Source organism: Sitophilus oryzae, unplaced genomic scaffold, assembly GCF_002938485.1.
Source record: "Sitophilus oryzae breed Bouriz unplaced genomic scaffold, Soryzae_2.0 scaffold_1318_pilon_pilon, whole genome shotgun sequence".
NCBI lineage: Eukaryota > Metazoa > Arthropoda > Insecta > Coleoptera > Curculionidae > Sitophilus > Sitophilus oryzae.
This window is the reverse complement of record NW_022145969.1, coordinates 9,903-37,900: the sequence shown is the minus strand read 5'-3', so window position 1 is coordinate 37,900 and position 27,998 is coordinate 9,903. Positions and strand designations below refer to the sequence as shown.

General features: G+C 31.9%; 2 protein-coding genes across 5 annotated transcripts; both read left to right on the top strand.

The window, feature by feature from the left end:
- The first annotated feature begins 34 nt into the window (after positions 1 to 34).
- Positions 35 to 19,628, top strand: LOC115875012 (kinesin-like protein Klp10A). Of its 4 annotated transcripts, none has more exons than XM_030890324.1 (11): positions 35 to 135; positions 203 to 305; positions 4,732 to 4,913; positions 10,515 to 10,554; positions 10,688 to 10,836; positions 10,931 to 11,085; positions 11,166 to 11,432; positions 13,156 to 13,715; positions 15,329 to 15,648; positions 15,714 to 15,888; positions 19,110 to 19,628. In XM_030890324.1, the coding sequence occupies exons 2-11, from the start codon at positions 251 to 253 to the stop codon at positions 19,244 to 19,246; spliced, it is 2,040 nt and encodes a 679-aa protein (XP_030746184.1). In that variant the 5' UTR covers positions 35 to 135; positions 203 to 250; the 3' UTR covers positions 19,247 to 19,628. The 4 variants fall into 4 exon arrangements, with proteins under 4 accessions (XP_030746184.1, XP_030746185.1, XP_030746183.1 ...); XM_030890325.1 differs by having other exon boundaries at positions 86 to 157; positions 233 to 305; XM_030890327.1 differs by having other exon boundaries at positions 113 to 161; positions 233 to 305.
- Positions 19,629 to 23,977: 4,349 nt separating this feature from the next.
- On the top strand, positions 23,978 to 25,344 carry LOC115875011. Its single transcript, XM_030890322.1, has 3 exons — positions 23,978 to 24,083; positions 24,136 to 24,243; positions 25,016 to 25,344. The coding sequence occupies exons 2-3, from the start codon at positions 24,198 to 24,200 to the stop codon at positions 25,327 to 25,329; spliced, it is 360 nt and encodes a 119-aa protein (XP_030746182.1). The 5' UTR covers positions 23,978 to 24,083; positions 24,136 to 24,197; the 3' UTR covers positions 25,330 to 25,344.
- Positions 25,345 to 27,998: the final 2,654 nt, after the last annotated feature.

The following is a 27,998-nucleotide window of genomic DNA, read 5'->3' as shown; positions in this document are numbered from 1 at the left end:
TTGGCGCTTAACCTCTAAACCGTGCGCAAGCTCAGATCTAATGTCTCTCTTCTGTTCTTGCGAACGGAATGTAGGTACATTTTTTTATTCTTTGGTTTTTTGACGAATGTCAGTTGAATAGCACAGCCAAAAAAAGTTAAGCATTTTTAAAATTGTTGTAGGTATTTATATTTTCAACTTATATATTGTTTTATAATTATAGTAACGGTGAACTTACATCTTACTGCTATAGTGACGGTTGGTAACGGATATGGCTGCAGAATATCTTAAAGTGGGACTTAATATTAACATAAAAAGAACCGATGGTAAGTGTACCTGTATTTTTAATTTGTGTATTTTTAATTTATAAGTGTTTTTCGTGATTTTTTGCACCGTATGTGCCTCAGTTTTCACAACAGAATCAGTTTTTATAACAGGTTATGTCTCGATGTCAAAATGCAATAACCTTTATGAAGAAAATCCAGACGGTTGGATTTATTAAATTGCTCTGTTTGAATATGTATCGTTTGTTATAACATTTACTTAACGGTTTATATTTACGTTATTTCTATATTTATATCGAGTTATAAATTGTTCTAGTAGCTCTTACAGCTAGCTATATCTTGTTGATTCATTGTTACTATAAACACAAGTAAATTAGATGAAGCATATCCAGTTTTTATTATTATATTCCATCAGTTTTTCCAATTTTTATACTATATTATAAAGTATAATATAATATTTATACTTCTATAACTGTTTAATACATAATTCTATAATTAATTATAAAAATATCATCTTATTCTTTTAAAAGTCCTGTAAGTTTTTTACCCCTCATCATAAAACAGTGGGTACCTATAAAAAAACTGTGTATGTGTTTTTCTTCTATAATATTTGGTAACCCATAGTATAATATAATAAAAATCTTGAAAAAGGAAAATTGAACATGTGTGTTTTTTAATGTGGGTTTTTTTGATAAATAGTGAATCAGAATCTTGCCTATAAAGTAATTATCAAGGTGTTCTTGTTAACACTTCTGTTAGAAAATTAAAGAAAATTAAGTGAAATTTGAGGCAGTTCTCAATTCTGAAGTTGATTTTTGAAGAGCATTTTTGAAAATATATTAGAGAGACACATACAAGAAATTATTTTGGCTTTTTAATTTAATTTGGCTTGCTTAGTTTATTGTCTCTCCAGAATTGTGTACTTTATGTACTAGGTATATTTATTACTTATTAAAAGTTTCGTTAATATCATTGTTGATATTCTATTTTTAGAAGTTACTACTTTAGAATTGAAATTAAAATTCTAAATATGACTATGATTCTTTTTGGTTTATTGATCTTAAACGAAGTCCTCCTGTCTATTAACAACCCTCATTTAAATGCAATTTGTCACATATGATGCTGGTGATTTTTAAGTTAAATTATCTAAAACATTTAGAAAAAATCATTTAGTTTTGAGGCTGAGAAAATGACGCAAACATATCTCAGCACTCAGGCCTTATATGGCTTGAACTCCGCGTAATGACCAAGGTCAGGCTACCTGATTCAAACTATTGCAGGGCCATCAGTATGTAAATTTTATTTATGATTTCTTGTCCAAATATAAAGTTAAATAATCTTTTTTTAATATATATACAAATTTTCTATTATAAGAACCAAAATTTTAGGCAAAAATTTATTTTTTCACTTACCGTTATATTTAAATAGTTATATATCATAATGGCAATATAAAAATACGTAGTTTTTGGTAATAACCGTTTTTTGAATTGGGAGTTTTTTTTATTGTCCATATAATGAACCACCCTGTATATGTAAAGTATTGTATGTATTAAAATCATTGCAACGTGCAGTATAGGGGTAAAAGCATTGATAATGCTTGATATGGTAATGTAAAGATAATTTGCCGTATATGCATTAATATTTTTAAAATTACTTTATTATATTATTTTTTGTAGTATTAGAAAATATATTTGAAACTAATACCTATATATTTAACAAAATTGTATAGTAAATATATATTTTTTTCTGATTTATTTTATTGCCTTGTTAATACCGTATAATCAAAAAAAAACGGCGTCCAGTTGGCTGGGAAATGACAATCGATGACTTTTCCTATATAAAATGACAGCGATCTTCATTTCATAGCCATCGCTGACGCTGTTTTTTTATCATACGGTAGCATTATAGTCACATATATAAATAATACCGTATGATCGAAAAAAAAAACGGCGCCCAGTTGGCTTGGAAATGACGATCAATGACAGTCCCCATATAATTTTACACATAAAATGACAGCGATCTTCATTTCATAGGCATCGCTGACGCCGTTTTTCTTTATCATACTGTATATTTTAACTAAAACAAACTCGATTTAGTAGTCCTATTGTGTAATTTTCAAGGCGCAATTTGTTCAGATGAATTTTATTGTGACATAACTTTTTGGCATTCTACCTTTTTATTATAGAGGATGATCGACCCACTGGTTATTTTATTTAAAACAGTATCATTTATTGTATGTCCCATAGATACAGGGTGAGTCTTAATTAAGTACATATATTTTTGGGGGAGTATATATTTCGACCCCAGAAACACGTCTATGAGGGTTCTTTTGGCGAAAAATTTTTTTGGATTTTTTTTAATTTTTACTTTAAAAAACTAATATCTTTATAATATGGCATCCTAGTTGCATCCTAGGTAGGAAATGAAATTGACAGAAACCTCAGAAAAGATCCAGTGGTTCTCAACATTTAATCGAAAAATATTTTTTTTGGAATATCTCGGTTATTTTGGATTTATTTAACAGTTGGAGATTGGATTTGGATTTGGATTTGAGGTAACAGTTGGAGATTGGAACAGAAACGGCACTAAAATAGAAGAATGGTGTATAAAACAAGCCTCTTCGTCTTCAAGAAGAAAATCAATGAAAAAAGGCGACTATGAAAAAGTTAGCGAAGCTTTATTCACGTGGTTTTTTAGAATTTTTAGAATTTAGAATGAGTGGGAGGGGGGTTAATCACTTCGACCTTACAGATCCATTGTGTCCCCCTTTCTTGAATCATAACTCATCATACAGTCCCAGGGCTTTGGCAAAAGCCAGTATCTGGGACGGTTTTATAGAGGGTAGTTCTCCATCTCCAATATCAGTCGTACCAAAATTCATGGCACGAATGGTTGTCGTCTCGGCGCACTCAGTGATGAGGTGTACTGGTGTTTCACCATCTTCCCCACAGAATCTGCATTCGCCGTTTCTTCTTAGTTTCAATCTACTGAGGTGTTCATTGAGGAGACAGTGTCCTGTTAAAAACCCCGTGACAATCCGAAGATTGTTCTTACTCAGACCCAGGAAGATCTGTGATTTTTCTTGATCATAAGCCCTCAGAAACTTCTTCGAGTGTCTTAGACTATTGCAAGATTTCCATTCCAGGTTGCGGATGGAATCTTCCAAGTTCTTGAGTTCCGCCTTGAGTTGGTTACCACTTGGAAAGCAGAACGGTTCTGGTCCAGTTAGTGGAGTGTTCGCTCCTTTCCTAGCTAGATTATTTGCTTTTTCATTGCCTTCTATCCCTTGGTGAGCAGGCACCCAGAGTAGGAGGACTTTGTTTTCTTTGCCTAATTTATTCAGCTTCTCTATGCATTGTTTGACCAATTTCGAATTGATTGATACTGAGTTGATCGCTTTTAACGCTGCTTGACTATCAGACAAGATGGCTATTTCTTGTTTCCGATAGTTCCTATCAAAGATAAGTTGTACGCATCTTTCGATAGCGTAGATTATAGCCTGTAGGATACTAGGGTAAGTGCCCATTGGTTCGGAGTATTTAGCTCTCGGCCCAAACACTCCGATCCCTGTTCCCGTATTGGTTTTGGAAGCATCAGTATACCAAGTTATGGTCTTTTAACTGCTGGGCAAGCGTTTCGCTCTTCCAATCCTTTTTATTGATCAATACTACATTGACATGTTTCTCAAAGTTGTACGTTCTTGGCATATCGTCCACTGGGAGTTGCAGGAGTGGTATTTCCTTTTTGAGGGTGTTCCAAGCCCCTGATCTGACAATTCTCCCAGTACTAATTCCGTTAGTGACCATTCTAATCATTGTCGCATTGGCATATCTACCAATGACAATGTGCAGTGGTGTTAGTTAATTCACGTGGTTTACTCAGCAAAGATCAAAAAGTGTGCCTCTGTCAGGTCCCATTTTGCAGCAAAAAGCAATAACGATTAGTAAACAATTTCCAGAGACAGATAGAGTTACCAGCAGTTTTGGATGGAAAGGTCCTGTACAAGTTTAAATGAGACAGAAGAACAAGAAAGTTTATTAGAATTGGAGAAATATGGCATATGTAGGTACTTATGTATTTACATATTAAAAATGTTAATAAACCTTTTAAAGTATGTATTGATGCTTATTTTTTAATAAATCCGGATTATCCAAGTTTTCAGTTATCCGAGGAGGGTGTCCCCCCCGTTACCTCGGATAACCGGGGTTTTACTGTATCTAGATCTACCAGCCCTAAAAATATTTGCACTTATTTAAGACTCACCCTGTATAAATGATTTTACAACACAATAAAGAAGTAGCACGTCTAACTTTGGGGCCTTTTTTACTTCAGTGATTATGTTGTTTGAAAGTGTCAGTATAAATATATTTTTATATTATAAGCAGAACTGTATCTTGATGCTTTTTTGTTTGAAAATTGTTTTGGTATTTATTTATTCCTAAATTTTTTATTGGAAATTTTTTTTTAGGACGAGTACATACGGCTATGGTTTCTGCGATTAACATTGATCAGCGGTGTGCCACCGTGGAATGGTTTGAACAGCACGAAACTAAAGGCAAAGAAATTGACTTGGCCACCATAGAGTCTCTCAACCCCGACATAATTATGTTAAAACCGGGGGAAGAACCGAAATTCAATAAGTTGCAAAGGGTAAGTCTTTGAAAATAAATTCCCTAACACCGGATCATCAAACTGGGTTCAATTTGTTATACATTAATCAAGAAGATTCACATATAAATAGCAGTATTAGTCCGGGAGGCAGTGAAGATTTTCGGTATTTATTTTCCCAGTCAAATTTCAGTTGAGGCGGAAAATGTGTTAGAAAGTACAAATATACTGCAATTTTTTTTCCAGCAATAAAAATTGTAGTTCTTTTAGTGAGATATGTTGTGCAGTTATAAAATAAACAGTACAGTTAAAACTCGACTACTCAAGTCTAAAACTGTTTTGGTGTATTGTCACAAATTACCTATAACAGATGCGAAAGAAAGCGACTGCATCGGAAACCGCTCGGCAAACCCGACACGCCTATTGAGTGGTGTAAATACACCAGTCGTTTAGTCCGGAAACCCATGCTGTGTCGTATTCGCTTGCTGGAATGACATAGTGCGTGGTTATATGTTTCTTTTAAAAACGCGTGTAGGATTTTTGTTGAACTTTTGAACTGTTATTTCTAAGTTTTGGTAATTTGTATATCTTATTTAAAATGGGATGCAAATGTGTTTATTTATAAGGAAAAAAAAGATATTTATAGTATAAAAAATTAATTTATTTAACAAAATTTAATTAAAAATGTGACAAAATAGTTACCTTTCTATTGGTTCTATCGGACGTTTTTCGACTATATAAATCTTTATTTGTAAACTTTAATACATCAAATATTTTCAATCTAATAAATCATTTAATGATGTAAATAAGAGGAAATTTCTCACATGGGTGGTTTATCACAAATTTTATAGTTTTCATTATATCAAACAGCCTCTGAGAAATGTTTTCAACTCAAAATGCTTTTAATTATGTTTGACTACATCATTAAAAAGAGTCTTCAAATACATCAATGTGATATTTGTCTAAAATTTGCAAAAGAATCCGAATCTCTGGATAACTCGAAATTATTTACCCATTTAAAAGCCTTTGATCATGAAAGTGGAAAAATTTGTTCATTTTATTTACAGGCTGGAAAAATTATTTATATTAAATTTTGATGAGTTTTGCACTGAAGAAAACATTCAGAGGCTGTTTGATATAATGAAAACTATAGAATTTGACCACCCATGTGAGAAATTTCCTCTTATTTACATCATTAAATTATTTATTAGATTGAAAATATTTGATGCATTAAAGTTTACAAAAAAATAAAGATTTATATAGTCGAAAAAAGTCCGATAGAAATGTAACTATTTTGTCACATCTTTAATTAAATTTTGTTAAATAAATTAATTTTTTTATTATACTATAAATATCTTTTTTTTTTCCTAATCTCCTACGAGCTGATATAATATGACGAGCAATCTATTAAATTACTGCGAGATTATACAGAAAAGTCCACAGACTTCGAGACATAGGAAAATCAAGTCCATTTAGCGTGTGTCCAAATTTTGACACGTTTTCAAAAATGACAGTTTTGTTTAGACTGACGTTTAATTTCACCTGACTTTTCGGTGAATGATTTCTTTTTATGGGGGTACATAAAATCTAAAATTTACGGCCATGAAGAAATTCAAAACTTGCAGCAGTTAAGGCAGAAAATATTTAATGCCTTTGACACTGTCACCCCTGATATGTTATCCAATGTGAGGAGGGGATTTTATGATCGTTTGGTTTAATGCAAGAGGGAGGCACTTTTGATCAATTTTTGTAATTTTTTAAATTTCATTATCCTGTTTTTTTACCGTTTTACCCATTACCTACCTTAACGAACATGGGAAAACGAAGGTCCTTTTCAGGACCACAAATATTTTGATTAAGAAAATTGGTAACTTTTTTTTGGATTAAAAAACAAAAGTTGTTAATATAATACCAATTTAAAAGTGTTTTAGTAGTTTTAATACACACTATGATATAAAATTTATTATTATTATAATGTACATTATTAATACTATTGTTCATTCGAAATGGCATTAAGGCCCAATTGCAACAATGATTTAAATTTTTCTTAAAGATAAGTAGAGCTTAGAATGAGCTGTATTTATATTTACTTTAATATTCACCTTAAATGAGGGAATTTGACTGATACAATTTTTGAATTTGAATTGTTTTTAATGATACTAACAATTTTAGTTCAATTTTTAATAAAATTTATTTAATATTAATAGAAATCCAAGAGATTTGAATCCTCTTTTAGCGATTTATAACATTCTCAAATGAATTACAGGTGCCCTTATTTTCTATGAAAATCACACAACTTTTTTCATAGTCGCTGAAGTTGCTATAGCTATAAAAAACTAATTTTTTAAGGTGTGAAAATTGCGACACACGCTAAATGGACTTGATTTTTCGTATGTCTCGAAGTCTGTGGACCTTTTTGTATGCCTCGATAACATATTTGTGCAGATTATTTTCACCCAAACTATACATTGATGCGGATTGTCTATGAACTCTTTCTGAAGGGCACAGAAACCTGAACGCGTAATTCGGTGTTCTTTCGCATCTGTTATAGGTAATTTGTGGTATTGTGGTGAATTAATGTTTATTGTAGGAAATTTAATTGTCTACAAAATCGCTGTCATTTTATATGTAAAAGAATACCATCGATGTTCATTTCCATGCCAACTGGACGCCGTTTTTTTTTTCGAACATAAGATATTATTTATCATTTGATCAAATCTGGGAAAATAAGAGAAAAATTGTCATTTAATGTCACCATCTCAACATATTACTGGGAAAATAAAAAAGTACAAAAACAATTCACTGGCTCCTGGACTATATTTGAAAAGTTATATTTTGCTGTTTCTTCCTCTATGGAATAAGCGTATACAGGTTTTAATTAATAAGTAAATTTTATTAATTTTGCTATTGGAAGTTTATTAAAATATGGAGCAGACCTGTAATCTATCTATAAAATAATAAACGGTACAGCGTTCAAGGAACTATGTATGTATTTAACAAGACACGTTATTGTTGGGATGCATAATTTAAAAGTTAATATCGATTTTAGTGCCATTTTCATTCCCTGCTTCATTTTTTTTCTCCCTATTGAACCGTTTTTCTAAGAAATAAACTTCATTGTTATTAAGGTTTATTAGTTGCATTTTTCTGGTGATATCGATATTGATCTAATAAAATTAGGCTAATAGATTCGAGAGGCTTAATTCTTTTATAAATAAATAGAGCGAAAAATGTATTGATTTTGTTTGATCCGTATCTTCGCGATTGTGAACTGGGCTGTATACTCATTAGACAGGATTTGTGTGCAAATTTTAAGTTGATGTTGATTAAAAATTGCCGTTCTATTTTTATTAGGAAACATTCTCTTATAAATCATCTATTCTTATTGTCAAAAAAAAGTCAGACTATCAGTTGTGATGATTCTGTTTTTATTAATTAATTTAAAAGTACTGTATTAGATGTAGGGCAAGTTTTAACCATCATTAAAATTTGACCAAAAACAAGGGTTCAAAAAATCAATTTTCTAATAAAACCAAAGCATTTAAGCTCTTAATATTTTGATTTTGATATTTTTTAAAAATACATAAAATTTCCTACAAACACTGTAATTTTCAAAATTTTATTACCTGATTTAGTTATTGTTCTAACAGCTGTGAAAATGGGTAAAAAATAATCAAAAATGGTCAATTTTTCGACTTTTTTCCATACATATACTCATGAAAATTGGCAAATTTAGTAATGTCACCGATTTTGATAAAACTACTGGAGGTGGCTTTACGAGTTCTGTACAAGATGTACTTTGACAAAGTTCCAATCACCATCAAAAATCTCTCAAAAACAAGGGTTCAAAAAATCGATTTTCCCACAAAACCAAAGCATTTATACTATTAAATTTTTATATATTCTAAAAGCAGTCAAGATTTGCTACAAATCCTGAAATTATCCTAATTTTATAACTGTGTTTACTATTGATTCAGGACCCAAAAAAAAAATTAAAATTTTTTTTTGAGTACCTACTAAAAATGTAATGAAAATTGGCGATTTCAATAAAACTACGTTTATTAACTAATTAAATGGCGTAGAATAAGAAAATATAGATCATTTTAACAGGGTTGTTCAAAATTTATATACATCAAGTTTCGTAGGAATATATACCGGTTGCGTCTCAAAAGTGGCTCATCCCTGTAACTTTTATTTTTTCAGATAAAAAAACTAGATTTCTTATGTTACGACTTGTTATGTTGTACTTGACGCCCTCGGTATTTTTTTAATTAATTCGATGAAAACGACACTTTGAATAGAATAGGATATCATATGTCAACTTTTGACATTTTCTCATATGATTTATTTGAAATTGTCACGTCGTTCTATTCAGAGAGACATTTTCTATCGAATAAAGGAAAAAAATACGGAGGGTGCTATTTAAAAATCAAAAATTGTAGTCATTTCCGGCGAAACAGAAAGTGACCAAAAACAATTGAATACGGAAATCAATCCTAATTTATGTCATATACTAACATACCAAATCTCGTTTTTTTATCTCAAAAAATAAAAAAGTTATAGGGGTCTAGGGGTAAGCCACTTTTGAGACGCACCCGGTATAAACAATGTGAGATTAACACGGGAAAATATCGCAATATAAATTAATTACCGCTCTTTTCATTACCGGTGTTTCCCACAAATTCTTTTTTAATTGAAACGGAGCTAGACCTGAAGGCAACAACCTTTTTATAGCGGCACAATGCTTCTCAAAATCGTGCCTGGCACAACATTTGGCTTAATTGTATTTTGCTATTGAAAAGTGTCTTAAATCGATTTCGATTTTTCTAATTGGCAAATTCTTCACCATATCATGCCTCATATGGATTGGGTATCAGTATAGCAGTCCAACCGTACCTTGAAGTATGTGTTTATTTCATTTCTAGACTTATATAAAAATTTAGCGGTGTGTGTGTTTTTTTTGACTGAAATTGTTTTTTTTTCTTGTTGAACAAGGACTCTTCTGGATCATCAGAAGAAGAAATAAGTGCGGCAATGGCTCAGTCGGGTCGATACAGCGACGAAGATTTAAATAGTAATCAATTTTCAACAGACACTACGTCGATATCGGTATAATTTTTCAAATCAACTTATTGTCGTGCCTTATTGCATCTTGTTATTTTCGCAGCTTTTTCACGAATTTTCTTTTTGTGCACGTAGAGTTGATGGTCATTTTATGTCTTATTTCTTTTGGGTTTCCAATTTCCGATAAAAATAACGGTACCATATGAAAAAAAAATGATCTCAGTGAGATACTATAAAATCAATTAATTTATTATGAACTTATCTAAAAATAAAAATATTGATTACTTAGTTATATGTAAGTTATTTTTCTTCATATGGTATTGATTTTTAAAGGATGACAATAAAAAAATTATACTTTCTATACAAAGTTATTTTTCATATTTTACATATTATATTATGTTTTAAGTCGTTCTATTTATTTTTGTTTCGTCTAGCTTTTATTATTTCTCAATAAATGGCGTACTTTTTTTTCACATTGACGTTTAATTCGAATTGGTGGTACTGTTTATTAATACAATTCATTTTTATTGGCTGTTTTTTACTTAGAAAGTTTGATTTATCTATTTTTGTTTTTTTAAGAACTCTACACATAGACAAATAGGAGGAAAGACTAATAATGGTATGTACATTTTTATATTTTTTCTATCTATCTTTTTTTTTTAATTATTTTCTTTTTATTTACTTTTTTTTAATTTTCTTTTTACTTTTTATTTTTTCTTCTTTTTTTATTTCTTTATTTTTTACTTTTGTAGGAATAGTAGGATCAGCACGCAACCGTCCTACACCGCAACCGCTAGTGGCGCAGCCTAACGGTCATACTGCAATTTCAGATAACACTTTAATTCCTGTTGTTCCTAAAGAAACAGTAAACATCCCTAGCAGTAGAGTTACAAATATACAGGTGAGACATTGACATATGATTATTAATATCCAGAGCCTTTTAGCGTAATCTCTATTAAGCTTGAGTTATTTATGTTTTGCTACCATTTTTGTAGAACCCACGAAGAAGTAATGTAGTCAAAGAAGTAGAAAAATTAAAGAAAAATAGGGAGGAGAGGCGGCAAAGACAAGCAGAAGAAAAGGAAGCAAAAGAGGCCTTTTTGAAGATGGACCCCGGAAATCCACACTGGGAGCTGCTAAACATGATCATGTAAGTTTCGGCTGATTCAATAATACTGCGCATATATTCTGCGTCGACGAATATGCGCAGCTTAAACTATTATTATCCAGGGAGTATCGGCGAGGTTTGGAGATCAAACCCCTATCAGAAAACGATGCGATTGAAGACCATCTTATCACAGTCTGCGTGAGGAAGAGGCCTCTGAACAAGAAAGAGATGGCAAAGAAAGAAGTGGACGTGATCACAATACCGAGCAAGAATCAGCTGATCGTTCACGAACCGAGAAACAAAGTCGATTTGACGAAGTATTTGGAAAACCAGCTGTTCAGATTTGACTATGCGTTCGACGAGTCTTGCTCAAACGAATTAGTTTATAAGTAAGTAAAAATAAAAATATTAGTTTTCCTGTTAATTTTATGTTGTAGTTTTTGGGAATTTAAACTTGTATTCATATTGAAGGAAACTTTATGGTTATTGTTATTGAGATATATTGTATACAGGGTGAGTCTTAAATAAGCGCAAATATTTTTAGGGGTTGTGTATTTCGACCCGTATTTTTTTTGAAAATTTGGAGTTTTGAAAAAAAATTTGGAATATTTTTTTAATTTTTAGTTAAAAAACATAATATTCTCATAATATGGCAACATAGTAGATAGTAAATTAAATTTACAAGAACCCCACAAAAAAGATCCAGTGGTTTATTAAACTTAATTAAAATTTAAATGAAAATAATAATAATAAATTAAATGAAAAATCAATTTTTTTGGAAATTTTCAAAGTAAAATATTTCGATTATTTTCGAGTTTTTGAAAAAAAAATAAAGAAAAAATATGTTTCTTTTAACGAAATCTACCAGCCCTGAAAATATTTGCATTTATTTAGACTCGCCATGTATACCGGGTGCGTCTCAAAATTGGCTCACCCCTATAACTTTTTTTATTTTTTTTAGTTAAAAAAACGAGATTTGGTATGTTAGACTTTTGATTTGGTAGTTTATATGACTTTATTACTTATTATGAAATTAGGATTGATTGACATATTCAATTGTTTTTGGTCATTTCCTGTTTCACCGGAAATGACTACAACTTTTGATTTTTAAATGGCACCCTCGTTATTTTTTACTTTATTCGATAGAAAATAACACTCTGAATAGAATGACATATAATATGTCAACTTTTGACATTTTTGCATACGGTTTATTTGAAATTATAACTTGCGGTTCGTAACAAAAATTTGACTCGAAATACCAAGTGTGTGGTATCAAATTATTCGTAAAAAATGCTTTTTCCAAATATGCTAATGAGCCACCCTCGTTCCATTTGAAAAAGTTGAGATATGATTAAAAATACGATTTGAGCATTTTCTAACTGGCCTGGACTAGACTATCAAATCTATTTTTCCAAGGCTCCTTGATTAAGAATTAGTGTTTCTAACATAGCCATTCACACTCTAGATTGAATTTTAAAATACAATTTTTTATTAAGGTAGAATGTCAAAAGTTGACATATGATATGTTATTGGATTCAGAATGTCATTTTCTATAGAATAAAGTAAAGAAATACCGAGGGTGCCATTTAAAAGTCAAAAGTTATAGTCATTTCCGGTGAAACAGGAACTGACCGGAAACAATTGAATACGCCAATCAATCCTATTTTATGTCATATACTAACATACCAAATCACGTTTTTTTATGTGAAAAAATAAAAAAGTTACAGGGGTGAGCCACTTTTTAGACGCACCCGGTATATTCAGACATCAAAATTCACTCAAAAACAAGTTTTCTATCAAAACCAAGACATTTAAGCACCAATATTTTTATATTTTTTAAAAGTACATAACATTTCCTACAATCACTGTAATTTTCAAGATTTTATGACCGGGTTTACCGATTTTTTTGAAGCCTCAAAAACTGGTAAAAAATAGCTAAAAATAGACGATTTTTCAACTTTTTTCCATGTATCTGTACAGGAATATAGATTTGAATGGACTTGTACAGAAATAATTTTTGAATGGACTTCTTGAAGTCTCCATAATAATATTATTATGGAAATAAACTTGTCCTCCTTTAGGCAAAGGTGTAAAGAAGAAAATGTCTTTCAGGTACACAGCACAGCCTTTAATCAAAACAATTTTCGAGGGGGGTTTTGCCACCTGTTTCGCGTACGGTCAAACCGGCTCGGGCAAGACTCACACGATGGGCGGCGACTTTAAAGGCAAGGACCAGGACTGTCAGAAAGGGATCTACGCCATGGTGTCCGCCGATGTTTTTCGGTTGACCAATTCGTCCAAGTATCGCCACCTCAACCTCGTCGTCTCCTCCAGCTTCTTCGAAATCTATTCGGGCAAAGTATTCGACCTTTTAAACAACAAGGCCAAGCTGCGAATACTGGAAGATGGAAAACAGCAAGTTCAGGTGGTCGGGCTTACGGAGAAGGTCGTTTCCACGACGGAGGAAGTACTGAAATTGATACAGAAGGGTAACCAAGCTAGGACATCAGGACAGACGTTCGCCAACGCGAACTCCTCCAGATCTCACGCAGTATTTCAGATATATTTACGGTCCAATAATAATATGTCGAAAATCCATGGGAAGTTTTCGCTTATCGACCTCGCGGGAAACGAAAGGGGGGCTGATACATCTTCAGCAAATCGACAAACAAGTGAGTAAACATTTTTTACTACCTCCATTAATATCTCTCCGCTGCTTCCCCTAGGAAATGCAAGACCTTGTCGTTGGTGGGGAAGCTCCTGGTCAGGTGCTGGGGGGAATCCCCTCTAGCACTTGGCTTGGTCTAAAAAGCATCTCACTCATCGTCTTGTCCCTGACTGTAGTGTCGTGGCCAGGGAATTGCACCAAGACATATAACGATACCGGGCGGGGCTACGGACAGCCTAACCTTGGGGCACCGGGGGTCACCCCATTGTATTTTACCCCTTACTTCTACATGCGGGGCTCTGTAGAAGTGGACCGACTGTCCCTAGCGACTCATAGGAACACTATTTGATCTGATAATAATAGTAATAAAAACATCACCGGTGAAGCTGTGGGGAAACCCCCTAGCGACACTGGGCACAGTAACAATGAAAGTTCCAAGGGGCCAAACCCAAAGAGAACTACAGGAGAGGTGGCTGACACTTGCGTGAAACCATCCTCCGCAAGTGGCATACAAGCTACCACCTCCTCCAAGGGTCGGGAGCCTACCTCCTACCTCTAAACCCAACAGGCGACACAAGCTACCGTTTCGTCTACCCGGCCTGGGTCGTAGCTCCTCGACTGTGAGGGACACGGGTCTCCGTAGGAAGTCCTGGGACTGTATGATGAGTTATAACTCAAGAAAGGGGGACACAATAGATCTCTAAGGTCGCAGAGATTAACCCCCCTCCCACTTATTCTAAAATTCTAAATCTCTCCGCTGTGGTTTGTTATCAAAGTCAACTAAACAAATCCTGGGTCTTTTGAGGGTTCCGTGCCCAAAGGGTAAAAAGGGGAACCCCCTATTACTAAGACTTAGCTGTCCGTCCGTCTGTCACAAAGGTCTATCCTATGAAGCGTTATAGCTAGACAGTTGAATTTTTTGACAGATAATGTATCTATGTTGCCGCTATAAGAACAAATACTAAAAACAGAGTTAAATAAATGTTTATTATAAATAAAAACGTACTTTCACTAAACATTATCTTTTAAGTAAGAATTTTACATAGAATCTTTCAAGTCCTCGGTGGCAGCGTGGTTGAAGCGTTAGGACTTTACGCTGCTATGACGTTGGAGCCGTAGTAAGGCAGGTTCGAATCCTAGTCAAGGCGACTTTTTTTAATCGTTTTTTTTTAATTTTTACATATTTATTATTGATTGATACAATTTTTAGTAATGTGTTTCTTCATTTTTTTTAAAAATTACTTATTAGACTTTCTTTCTTCCTTCTTTCTACATCTGCTGCAGATTTATAGATATACTAGAAATTTGATGTTCTTTTTCTAGTTGTTAAATTTTAAACAATTTATCTTTTAAAAAGAGTTACTTGAGATTTTCAATACTAAGAAAATGATTGCAGTAAAAATATAACTCTGTATCTCTGACTTGTATTTATTCTTTTAGTATAATTCTCTAATGACCCTGGTATATAAAGCCCAGTTCATGCACTTGCGAAATGCGTTCTTTTTGCTTTGCAGTTTGGTCGCTTTCAAGGTCTTCCTTGAAGGTAGTTAGGACCATCCTGTATAACAGAAGAGTTCCAGTTCCATTTTAATTCTGTTAATATTAATTTTTCTTCAGGAATGGAAGGTGCTGAAATCAACAAGTCTCTTCTCGCTCTGAAAGAATGTATTAGAGCTTTAGGACGACGCGGTGCTCACTTGCCATTTAGGGTGAGCAAGTTAACTCAGGTGCTCAGAGATTCGTTCGTCGGGTCCAACTCGAGGACGTGCATGATTGCCATGATTTCCCCCGGAGTTAGTTCTTGCGAACACAGTCTGAACACGCTCAGATACGCCGACAGGGTGAAGGAGCTTGGCGGAGGCGATCTACAAACCAACACCGGCTCAGAACCTGAGCAGGACGATGATGGGGACCTTCTGCAGTTGAGATCATTTAATGTAAGTCTGTATTTTCAAAAAAAAAGTGACAAGAAATTTTATATATTTGTTTGCTGTTTTTTTAGGAAAATGACATGACTCTTGAAATGCTTAACTTTCACCAAGTTATTTCGGAGCTTCAAGTTGCCGAAGACAATATGCTGGACTACCACAAGCAAACCAGTGACGCCATGCTTTTAGCTTACCAAAAATCAGTGGAGTTGCTCAGGGCCACAGAGGATGTAGATTATGACCAGGAAGGTAATTATTTAAAAATATATACAGGGTGGTCCGAACTGTATTCCGGAAACTTATTCTGCGGCTAGAAATAAGTCAAAAAGTTTGTATAAATGTATGTCCTAAAATGCTTAGTTTCGGAGATACAGGGTGTAGAAGTTTCATTTTTATTTCGATTTCAGGACATACATTTATATGATTAAATTAAAAAAAAATTGATTTTTAAGACTCACCCTGTATATATTAATTTTCTGACATTTCTTTAATATTCAATGAATTTTTTATGTATATGAGAAGCTGTTCTTTTATTTCATTGCTTTGTATAGTAAAGGATCCTTTTTCTTGTAATACCGTGCTGGTAACTGTTACTTTTGGGTCGGCATTTACATGTGTGGAAGTAAATCGCATAGGGATCTTATTATGTCGGAGTGAGAGAAATGCGACCGACCGACGCGACGCGCGACGTTGCGGCGCACAGTGCTTCGAACATATGGCTCTAGAGGACAAAAATGCAAAACTTCTCTTTTACAGTAGGCAATTTATTCAAACTAGGTTTATTTGACACAAATGATGAATACTCTCATTGTACTAAATGATTATGTTCTTAGTCCCACGTTTATGAAAAAAATCTTATAAATAATAAAAATGTTGGAGCTGTGTTCCATCTAAGGAAATAATAATTTATAGTATGAAAACGGTGTAAGTATTAAATAAATCCCTGTGATAAAAAAGAATTGAAATAACATTAGAACATGATTCCTACAATATAAGCCTAATATAAGATAAAAATGTTTTTCTTTAATGAAAAGAAACATTAATGTTATTTTAATTAAAAAAAACTTAAGATACTATAAATTTACTTTAGGACAACAAAATGCATAGATCGTAACTACTCTGATTCAGAAGAATCACTGCTGACAGAATCTTCCAAATTTATAGTATCCAAATCACAGGTAGATGAAGTATCCTCATATATAAGATATTTCTGTACATCATTTTCTAATAAGTTAATTTTTCGCGTTGTTACTGTTCTTCTTGCTGGTATGAGGGGTTCGGATATTAATAGTTACCTCTTTAATAGACCACATCCATGTGTTATTTTTTCCTTTTCTTGGGTATGAGGTTTTATAATAAATTGAAAGTTGGAAAATTTTTAAGCGACGTTTCGCTCCAACATAGTGGGCTTTTTCAGGCACAAGTGGTGTCTCATTTGACTGGAAGGTTCATCAATATCCAATAAAGAACACATTTTTTGAAATACAAATAATTTTGAGTTCTTGTCCTTATGATCAAGCCAAGTATTAACCAGATCAGCATTGCTTATCAATTTTACTCCATCTGAAAAGTATTATAAAATAAAGTTCGTCGCAAGCAGACGCAGGTGAACTATACAAAAATTAAAAGTGTATGAATATGAAAACACATATATTCAATAAATACGATATGTTTTGATATGTTTTTTTTAAATGCCTTTTTGTAGTTTGAAAACGTAAAATTTTTATACCCATTTAAGAATCATCTTAAAAAATAAATAAAAACTAAACAATCACGAACTTGTTTAGAAATAAATTTAAAGTACATTTCTTGTTTAACAATATCCATAGTGGCTTTCAATTAAGTACGTACCGTTTAACTCCATGGCACAAAGAATACAAGGTATGATATTGCGCAGGTTGGTCGCTACGTCACAGGTGATAACAGGCGCTATTGGTCAGCACGCTCCGCGCGCCAGTTCAAATCGTCAAGATATTGTTATAAACCTGTTTTTTTTGTTTATATACCGTCATTGAATTATCGCTAAGCAAGTTACTGTGGAGCAGTGCGTAAGGAGTCGGGCTAGGAAGCGAGAGACCGGAGTTCGAATCTCGGCCGGGACATAACTTTTTATTTATTTTTTTAAATACTGTTGTATTCTATAGTTTATTTTTGTAGTATAAAAAAAGAACTATTTATTCTGTTATTTTTTCATCTCCGGTATTAATATAAATTGACTGTTGGTACAATACCTCATTTAATATAAAATAATATTCTACTTTTTGAAATGTATCAGGCCCTAATTGTACCTAAAAGTAATATATTTTTAATGATATACCATATTGTAAACTATTTAATATTTCAGTCACTTAAAAAGTTAATTTGCATTGAATAATTGCCTACCATTAAAGGAAATTTGAGCTATATAATCTTTGATGGGCATATTCTGGGTATGCAAATACTTCCTCTAAATTTTGGGTGTCGTTCAACGGATTTATTCTCAAAACCAGAAACATCTACATATAAAAAGAAAAGCACAGGTCACTAATTATAATAAACTTCACCCTTGGAATTACTTCCACTAATTATAATAAACTTCACCCTTGGAATTACTTCTATCACAATTACAATACATTCATCTGCATTGGCATTTTCTACTTTTCGATGGGAAACAATAAACTTCCCAATATTTTTTAAATGATGTAACAATTCCTCTTGTGGTTACTTTTCCATAGATATCCTCAACTCTGTCCTCATGTGAATTCAGAGGCAATGAAAATGAAAATTATTTACCATAAACATCGCAAACTAAAAACCTAATAAACAATTTTATACCGAATATAGAAATAAATTCAGTATTCTTACCTATCGTCCAAATCCATGTTAATAGATAATTATTATTTTTAAATATATTTTTGGAACTGCTGGTTTTAGTAATTATTAAATTAAACGAACTAAAAAGTCTTAAAATAAACAATTCTTAACCATAACCCCAAAAATGCAGATCTCCTGTCAACTTTCTTTATTTTTTATTTATTCATTATTTTCCTAGTGACGTCACAGGTGGTATGCGCGAACTGAACGAAATTGGAGCCGCTATCGATCATACCTTGTATTCTTTGTACCATGGTTTAACTCCATAATATACAGAACTACTATGAATGTTATTCTTTTCACTGATAAGATAATGATCGCAAAATTTATTTTTAGTGAAAATATTTGCTAACAAAAAACGCTGTTTATGAAAAATAATATACAGGATGGTTGAACATTGCTATAAGTATAAAATTATATATTCAGATATTAGTAAATTTTAACTTTTTTTTCGATTTTTGTCCATGCGACGAAGCACTGTGCGACGATTCCATCCGACGGTTATGCCACACACTATCGGTTTGGCACGTCGATTAGACTCGCAGCGATGCGAATGGATGAAAAAGATCGTAGTCTATGGGGGCCTTTAGTATAATTAATATAATGTTGTTTTGTAGCGTACTGTCGAAAATGGGATGAAATCTTGAACAAATTCATCGGCACTTTAACAAAAGCTAAGGAGTATGTAGAAGATTACAAAAACAAACTGGCAGCCGAAGAGCAGCTTAGTCGCAAAACATCCAAGAGAAAATAAACGTAAACCAGCTTTAACTAGTAGGAAAAACTCTGTTAATTTTTTTCTATCGAGTTTTGTATATTAATTCTTTTTTACCCCCCACCCCCCTACTCTTTGTTATTTATTACTTTTTTATATTTTGAATTACTAATTTATTTTTTACTTGGCCAACTTATTAAGGTGATACGGCCCTAACTCTTTAAGCTTTTAAGTAAAAAAAAAACTAATAAAGAAATCACATTCCTGTGACGTGAACTACCAACGGTTTTTTTTTCGTTTGTAACCCGCATTGAAGTCAGTGAGCCCCCCAGTGATTTTTTTTATAGATTTTTTTGTTCCGAACGTCTTTTGAGATGAAGTATTCCTATGTGCATGCATTTATTTTTCAATATGGTGTTAACACACTAATGATTTGTAAATATTAATAATCTCGAGAATTCTGTGAATAACCACGGATTTATCATAAAAAGTGCGAAAAAGTTCGTCACAAATACAAAAAAAATATCACTGAATATTGAAAAATGTATTTCTTGCGAACTTTTTGGGACACCCTGTAGTTAACAATCTTAATTCTCGAGAGCGTTATTTGAACTAAAAGTGTGATAAAAGTGTAAAACTTAATTCTGTCAGGCTCTCCTTTCAAAAACAATTATTAATCTATTTCAGATTGTATTAGAGACAATAATTTTTTTTAAATATATTGACGAATACATCCAGTGATATATACAGAGTCTTAGAAATTTCTGAAGACCAAAACGTCTACCATTCTTTACAGTAAACATTAGACTGACTAATTTTTATAAGAAAATATTTTAAAGTTAGTACACTGAGAAAAAAATTCTGGCACTAAAAAAAATCAGTTTAAAAAAAACGTATTTGGAATAAATCATATGTGTATATATCGATTAAGTTCTAATTTAATGAACTATTCCAAATAAAAAAATTAAAACGTGTTTTGAAATGGAAGCTCTGTATTCTATCTCTTTTAGGAGAAAAAATTAAGTTGATTATATTCATTTCTTTCGTGGGCTTGTGAACTATTAGGCTGTGTTAATGAGGAAAAAATAAGATGGAAAATGCGGGTTAATAGTTTTTTTAGATAGAGAATTCAAGATCTGAATAGAGATTTTGTTGCTAGATAATCATTTTCACCTGCCTGAAGTCGTATTTAAAAAAGGCCTCATTATACAGAACTGTTTTTTTATTATGATCACTGTATATGTTCCTTTTTTTAATGATTGTTTAATGAATTTGTCAACTTTCGTCCTTACGTTATTACTATTAATGTTGTATTTTTAAGAATTTTAAAAATTAAAGTTTGTAGTCAGAATCAATTTGTATTTACATTAAATGCGAAAATATTTTAAAAAAAGCTTACTTCAAGTTTTCATTATAATTATTGCAATAAAAATATGAATTAATTCTCTTTATGTTTTTGGGTTTTTATTTATTCCTTTTCTATATCGTCGGTGAAATGTGATAAACTGCTAACTCCATTATTTCTAATTTTATAGGAGAGCAAAAAAACGGTACAAAAAAATATGTACACATGTGGGAAGTATTTTCATGCGTTAATATGATAAAGAGATGAGAATTTTATTTGCTGGGAAACAATAAAACTCAATATTTCGTGTTACATAATTTTTTTCAGACACAATAGGGAGATAGCAGATATTCGTCTTGCAGAAATAAGAAATAAAAATATACTTCTGGAGATAGCAACCTTTATTGTTTGAAATTTTGAAAATGGAATTGAATATTACCCAAACAGATTTAGAAATAATGAATTAAATTTAAAAAATATGATATTCATAACCATATATTTACAATATCGTCGGTCTAATTTTTAAAGAACTGAAATAGCAGCATTTTGGACTTAATGAATATGAAAATAATTTAAAAATTAAACTTATAATTCTTAGAAGATATGGTAGAATTCTTCCATGCTTATCCTAATTTTTATACAACGGTAGAGTAGACCGAGCTTGGAAGACAGTGCGTGATTTTATTAAATTTTTATTACTTTCCTTAATATTTTTTTTAATTTTTATAAAAATTATGTATCATTTACGTGAAAAAACGTTGAAAATAATAAAACCGATTAGGTATTATCACAGACTAACCTAAACAGATGCAACAAACAATGCAATTGTGAAAATTACATTTTGGCGAATGCGCCAGGCAAATTTTTCCGTTAGATTTGTCATATGGGCGAATTTTATAGCGGACCAATGTACTCCATTCGTTTACTAAGAAGCCACGCCTCCTTTGTGTAGAAAATAGAGAGGAAATTTTGTAGTTCGGAATCAAGTAGAGATGATTTTAATTTCATTAGTTTTTTTTCAATTTTTGATACATTCACAATCTATACCTAGAAGAGATTTTTCGAAATTCCAGTTCCAAGTGGGTGAAACCATCCCTCTAATATTACAATATTTTTTATTTAAAAAACGGTCAAGTTTCCGAAAAAACGCTTAAACACGTATATTTTATTTTGTTTTTTTACATAATTTAAGATTTTTTAAAAATGTATACAGGGCGTTTCGAAAAATCTGGTCATTGATTAATCACGATCCTGCTTAAAGCGCTTGACGTAAAAAGCTGATTTTTGGAAAACGGATTGACTTTAGGGTGTAGAGGTTCGATAAGAAGGGATTTTTCGAAACTCGAATTCTAAGGGGGTGAAACCACCCCTCAAATATTAGAATATTTTTTTATTTAAAAACCGTTGAGTTTTTCGGAAAGACTCTTAAACACGTATATTTTATTTTGTTGTTTTGCATATTTTAAGATTTTTTATAAATTTATACAGGGTGTTTCATAAAATATGACCATTGAGTAATCACGATTCTGCTTAAATTGCTTGACGTTTAAAGCTGATTTTTGGCAAACGGATTGACTGTGGGGTGTAGGGGTTTGATAAGGAGGGGTTTCTCGAATCTCAAATTCCAAGAGGGTGAAAACGCCCCTCTTGTTTTTTAAAAAAACAGTCTTTCGGGAAAACGCTTGGACAAGCATAATTTATTTGTTTTTTTTACATATTTTGAAATTTTTTAAAAAATCATACAGGGTGTTCCAAAAAGTTGGGTAATTTCTTAACCACGATTCTGCTTAAACTGCTTGACGTAAAAAGCTTATTTTGGCAAACGGATTTTTCGAAAGTCAAATTCAACGAGATGAAACTACCCTCAAATATTACCAAGTTATATAATAATATCGCCATATTGTTTTTTCTCATGCTGACATAAATGTGAGAAAATTTTATCCAGTTTGTATGTAAATGGCAATTCTTGCTTTTCTTTATCATCACCATTACAAATGATTTAATTCGACGCGAACGAAGTCGCTGGCAGGGTTCGGAAAACTACGTGTTACTTTTCAAAACTACATAAACTACATTACATGTAGTTAATGTAGTTTATGTAGAGGATGTAGTTTATGTAACCTATGTATGTAACTTTCAAATATAAAAGGTTTGAGGTGAGGTTATAATAAGTTGAAGCTTTAAAAACACATAATGTATTTCAGAAAACAGAAGAAATATAGCTTTAAATATAATATTTACATCATATTATCTCTATTACACCTCATACAAAGGAAAATTATTCAGAATATGAATACATAGTTTATTAATGTAGTTTTCATGTAGTTAATGAACGGGAAAAGCCGTAGTTTTTGAAGAAAAGCTACACGTAGTTAATCAGGTAAATTACGTTTTAATTAACTACTTCCGAACCCTGGTCGCTGGTACACGCTAGTATATTATAAAAGAGATTGAATATACAAAATTGCTTTTAAGACAGTTATTTAAATAAATAAACTAGGTCTATATTTGTATAGTAATAGAACGATCAGAGTATATCAAGGCACTTAAGCACACAAAGGAACACTTGGCCTGTTTTAGATTTAATTTTAATTCATCCTTTCTGTACTCTACTCCCTTCTAAAAATAGAAAGGCAAAAAATAAACCCTTCCTGTCTCATCTGATATTTTTAACAGCCTCTAAATATAAATAAATAAACAATAATTTGTCAGGAGTCGCTAATTAATCATTCCGGACAAATATTTGTCCATTGTTAGTTGCCACCGTTTTATCTATACGTTGATTTCAAAAATTAAGACGCATTTATATCGATTTTTATTACAATAAGATTATATGCAATTATCTGGCTGCAAATTAAATCTAAGATCTCCAGCAAAGTGCAGAAAAATTAAAGGAAAGGTATTCTAGAAAAAATAATTCTTTTTGCACCTGATAAATAAAATATACCTACTAATGGCAACCTTAATTTCTCAAGTCATTAGTAAAGGTAAAATACAGTACGTTGCATGTCTTCGAGCACGTACACTTTGTAGGTGGCAAAATAAAATATTTTTTATGGTACTTATGACTAAAAATAATTAACTGATAAAATCATTGATTAAAATTTAATGCCCTTTTTTAATAACACATTCTTACGCATGTTTAGTCTGAGTTTATAGATCTTTATATAGTTTCAATGACTTTTCTTATTAAAACTATAAATAGAATGTGTGTTTTGATTCCTTTTTGTCTGCTTATGTGCCATTACTAACATAAAGTTTATTTGAAAAGAGATATCGTCTTGTATTTTAGCTAGAAAGTTCGTCTTACTCTACTTAATTAGCTTAGATAAATTAATAATAAATAATTCAATTTAAACGCATCCGATTCAAACAAAGCGCCTTCGGACTCCATTCCTTTTGTTTACCGTTCCCGCAAGCCGATTGGCTATTTGGTCACGTGAACATTTACGTCAGTGTGCTTTTCACAAAGACGAAATCTGACTGGTAGTTAGTCGTTTGCTGATGTGTTTGTGGTTGTTGACTGAAAGGGTAATCACGTACGCCGTATTTTTCTAGTCCTTTTGAATATTTTCCTTTTAAGGAATTTGCCTCCGAACAGTGCTGATAATTGTTGCATCTCTTGGATTTTTGTATTCTCCAAAGATGTCATCCTCAAAATCGAGTGTAGGAGCCGACGATCTTTTGGCAGGTAAGTCGAAATTGGTGAAAATATTGTTTACCTCCATGTTTCACATATGTCACTGTTATTTATTTTTGTACAGAACGTCAACAAATATATATATTAACGTCAATGGTCATAAAATAGTAATTTTGAGAATATTCCGCACAGAAAATTTGATACGTCTGTGGAACTTGGAAAATACATAATTTTCTCTGTGTTCTACCATTTGTTTACATTCCTTTAAAGATCACGACCACAGGGCTGTATTCAGTGTTTTGAATTTTACAAATAAAAAGTTAAGCGTAGTAGGTGTTATTTAACAGATTCTTTTTTATATATAAAGATGACGTTGTTATTAACTAAACATTTTTAGTTTTATTTTGTTTTGTAAACAGTTAAATAAACTCTTCCTGTCGCGAACTTTATGTACCTAATTATTTTTATGGTCAATCTTCGGTTTATGTTGATACTCGTGGTATTTTAGCGTGTCAGCACAGGCAATCATTAATTCATAAAACACTTCCTTATCAAATAAAAATTATTTTTTAACAGATACTCAAACAAATGCCAATGTTTGGCCTGGGTTGACCCCTCGTCCTCATACATTTTAATGTGCTAAATTTTTCCAGTTTCATTACTCTGAAATGTTACTTTTAATGGCTTTATCAGCTGATTATTAATACTAATCACATTAGTAAACATTTCTGTATCTGTAAAGTTTGTCTCCCTGTTTGAACACGTTGTTATACCATGTATTTTTAATAAATTCATTAAAACATGCATTAATTACTTAATTTAGAATCATGGGAAGAAATAGCGCCTCTCACTGCTCAAGGAGGAGGAACTCCCGCTTCAATAACCACCACATCTCAACTAACTGTCGAAGACTATTTGCGTTTGCTTAAAGAAGCTCAAGAATCCAACCAGTCTTCGTGCAGGGATTCTCTAGCTGGATCCAGAAGGGATTCGCCTAGAAGTAGCCCTAAATCACCTCCAAATAGTCCTATAGTGCAAGGAACTCCACTTAACTTAGAATGGCAAGCTTATTATGTAAACTGTGACTCTAAAGAGGTAAATATATACAGGGTGTCCTCACGTAAAAATATGATTTAAATTTTATATCATGTATTTTTCGATTTATTATAATTTTCTTCCAAGTGCTTTTAGCGATTCAAATGAAAGTTGGAGGGTAAAAGTTACTATAAGTGCCACATATTTTAATATTAAAAAAATGTCGACATATTCACCAGCGACGTGCATATGGGTTGTCACTGGAATATTTTTATAGACAAAAATTTTTCTCTTATTAGTGAAATTGAGTAGACCGTTAAATGCTGATTAAAAGATGTCTCTTAATATTTTGTCGCTTTCGGCCTCCTTGATGAGATAAACGCAATTTGGTTAATTTACCTTTAAAAATTTTTAATGCCGTTAACTCTGGAATTATCTTAAATACCATTATTTTTTTTGGAACTTGTTGTAGGTAGCACTGTAGATCAGTGTTGAAAATTTTAATAAAATTTAGTAATAAATTAAAAAAAAAAAAAAAAAAAAATAGCACTTTATTGAACAAAACCTAGGAATACAGAAAAAATATTCATACAGGCTCATCCTTTCATTACATCTATATCACAGATCAATCAAATATAATTATAGATAATTTTTTTTTTAAGATTTTTTTTAAAATTACATTTAATAAATAATTTAATAATTTGATTTTTATCTTAATTTTATTAATTGTGATTAATAAACTTGCCTTTATCTCATCAAGGAGATTGAAATGGAGAAAATATCAAAATACAACTTTTAATCAGTCTTAAATAACCTACACAATTTTGCTAATAATAATAACAGGAAAAAAGGTCAGTGGCGCACATGTTCATTGGTGAATCTGTCGACACTTTTTTAGTATTAAAATATGTCGCACTTATAGTAATTTTTACCCTCGGAATTTTATTTGAATCACCAAAAGCACTTGGAAGAAAATTATAATAGAAAAAAATTGGCGCCGGTAGGCACGTATAGTCGCCCGATGGGAGTTTGGAGTTCTCCACACGGATTTTCTCAAAAACGGACTACGGAATATCTTATTCCTAATCTTAAATTGAAAACCGCGTTTCGCTAGCTACTGTAATTTTGGAGTTACGATTTTTTTAAATTTTTAATCCCCTCCCGTACCCCCTTACCAACCACCCACCCCCACCAAAAACTAATGGCTAGATTCTCAGGTGCCACAGTATTTTTGCGCCAAATTTGGTTAAAATCGGTTTAGCGGTTTTTGAGATCGTGTTACAGACGGACAGACAGACAGACCATGAAAATATTTTGTATTTAGGTCATTTATGAATAACTAATTTTGAGTGAAATTAAAAAAGCTTTTTTTCTGCTGATCTTACTGGCCTATAGTCATGGCCGGAACAGCGATTTTTTAATAACAGGTACAAGCTGTTCCAGTTGCAAAAGATATCTGTTCCAAGAAACCTGTTCCAGTTCCAAACTGTTCCAAAACGAAAATTAATACCGTACTTGCGTCATTCTGATTCGGTTTTCTTTTTAAATTTATATGAGAGAATATTTTTGCTTAAATAATGAGAACTACTGGGGATTTTTCTGTTTTCTCTAAATTTAATCTACTATCTATGTTGCTATATTACCAAGATATAATGTTTTTTAACTAAAAATTAAAAAAAAACTATCAAATTTTCGAAAAATATAAACTTTTCATAAACATGTTTTCCCGGAAAAAACTCATGAGAATCGAAATTTACAACCCCTAAAAATATGTGCACTTATTTAAGACCCACCCTGTATAAGCACTAATGAATAATATTTTTTTTAATATCTACTATATTTTTAATACAAAACAATAACCGACTGGTTCTTACACTGTATTTTTCAAAAAAAAATATAATGCGATAATTATATTGCATTTGGCAACATCGCCAGCATTTTTTTATAATAAAAAATATTCCTTACCTATTCTGTTTCTGTTTACATTAAAAAAATAAACTATTTAAAAAACATTATTATAAATTTAAAATTTATAATAAGAATTTAGTTGAATTTTAATTAAATATTTTAATAACGGCGAAACGAGCCCAAGTTGTTTTTACGCCCCTGTATTCCGATAACAGATAACACCTGAAAGGTCGCGTCCGCTAGACTTAGCTAGACTAGCGAAACATTGAGCGAAACATTGAGCGAAACATTGAGCGAAACATTGAGCGAAACCGATATACGACATCGATTATCAACTCAAACCAGTTCTTTTACTTAACTGGTTTCAAACAGTTCCAAGTTCCTAACTGTTCCAAGCTCTAAACTGTTCCAGGTCGCAAACTATTCCAAGTCTCAAACAGTCCCAAATTCTCACAGCTACGAATTGCAATCAAGTTCAGCTGGCCGAAGCAGTGTACCAAGATTGGCCCGACGATTTATCACAAATTGGGACGATTTTTTCGATTGCTCTGGGGACCTGAAAAATAAACATGTTCAGTAGATAGTTATTTGACTGAAATAATAAATTTGGGAACTTTTTATTTTTTTGAATAATCATAAATTTTTCCTCGAAAAAATGATGATAAAATAGTTTCTGTTGAACTTTTGGCATAAAAATATTTCAAATTTATGATTTCAGACTGATAACTATTTTGTAATCATGTTTAATTTAAGTAAATAACGACAGGTGTTGATAATTTCGATTCCAAATATTTCGACAACCATTCCTCGTAGCGATTTTTACTAAGTGACTTAGTAGTTTCATACAGGTACGGACGAAAAGT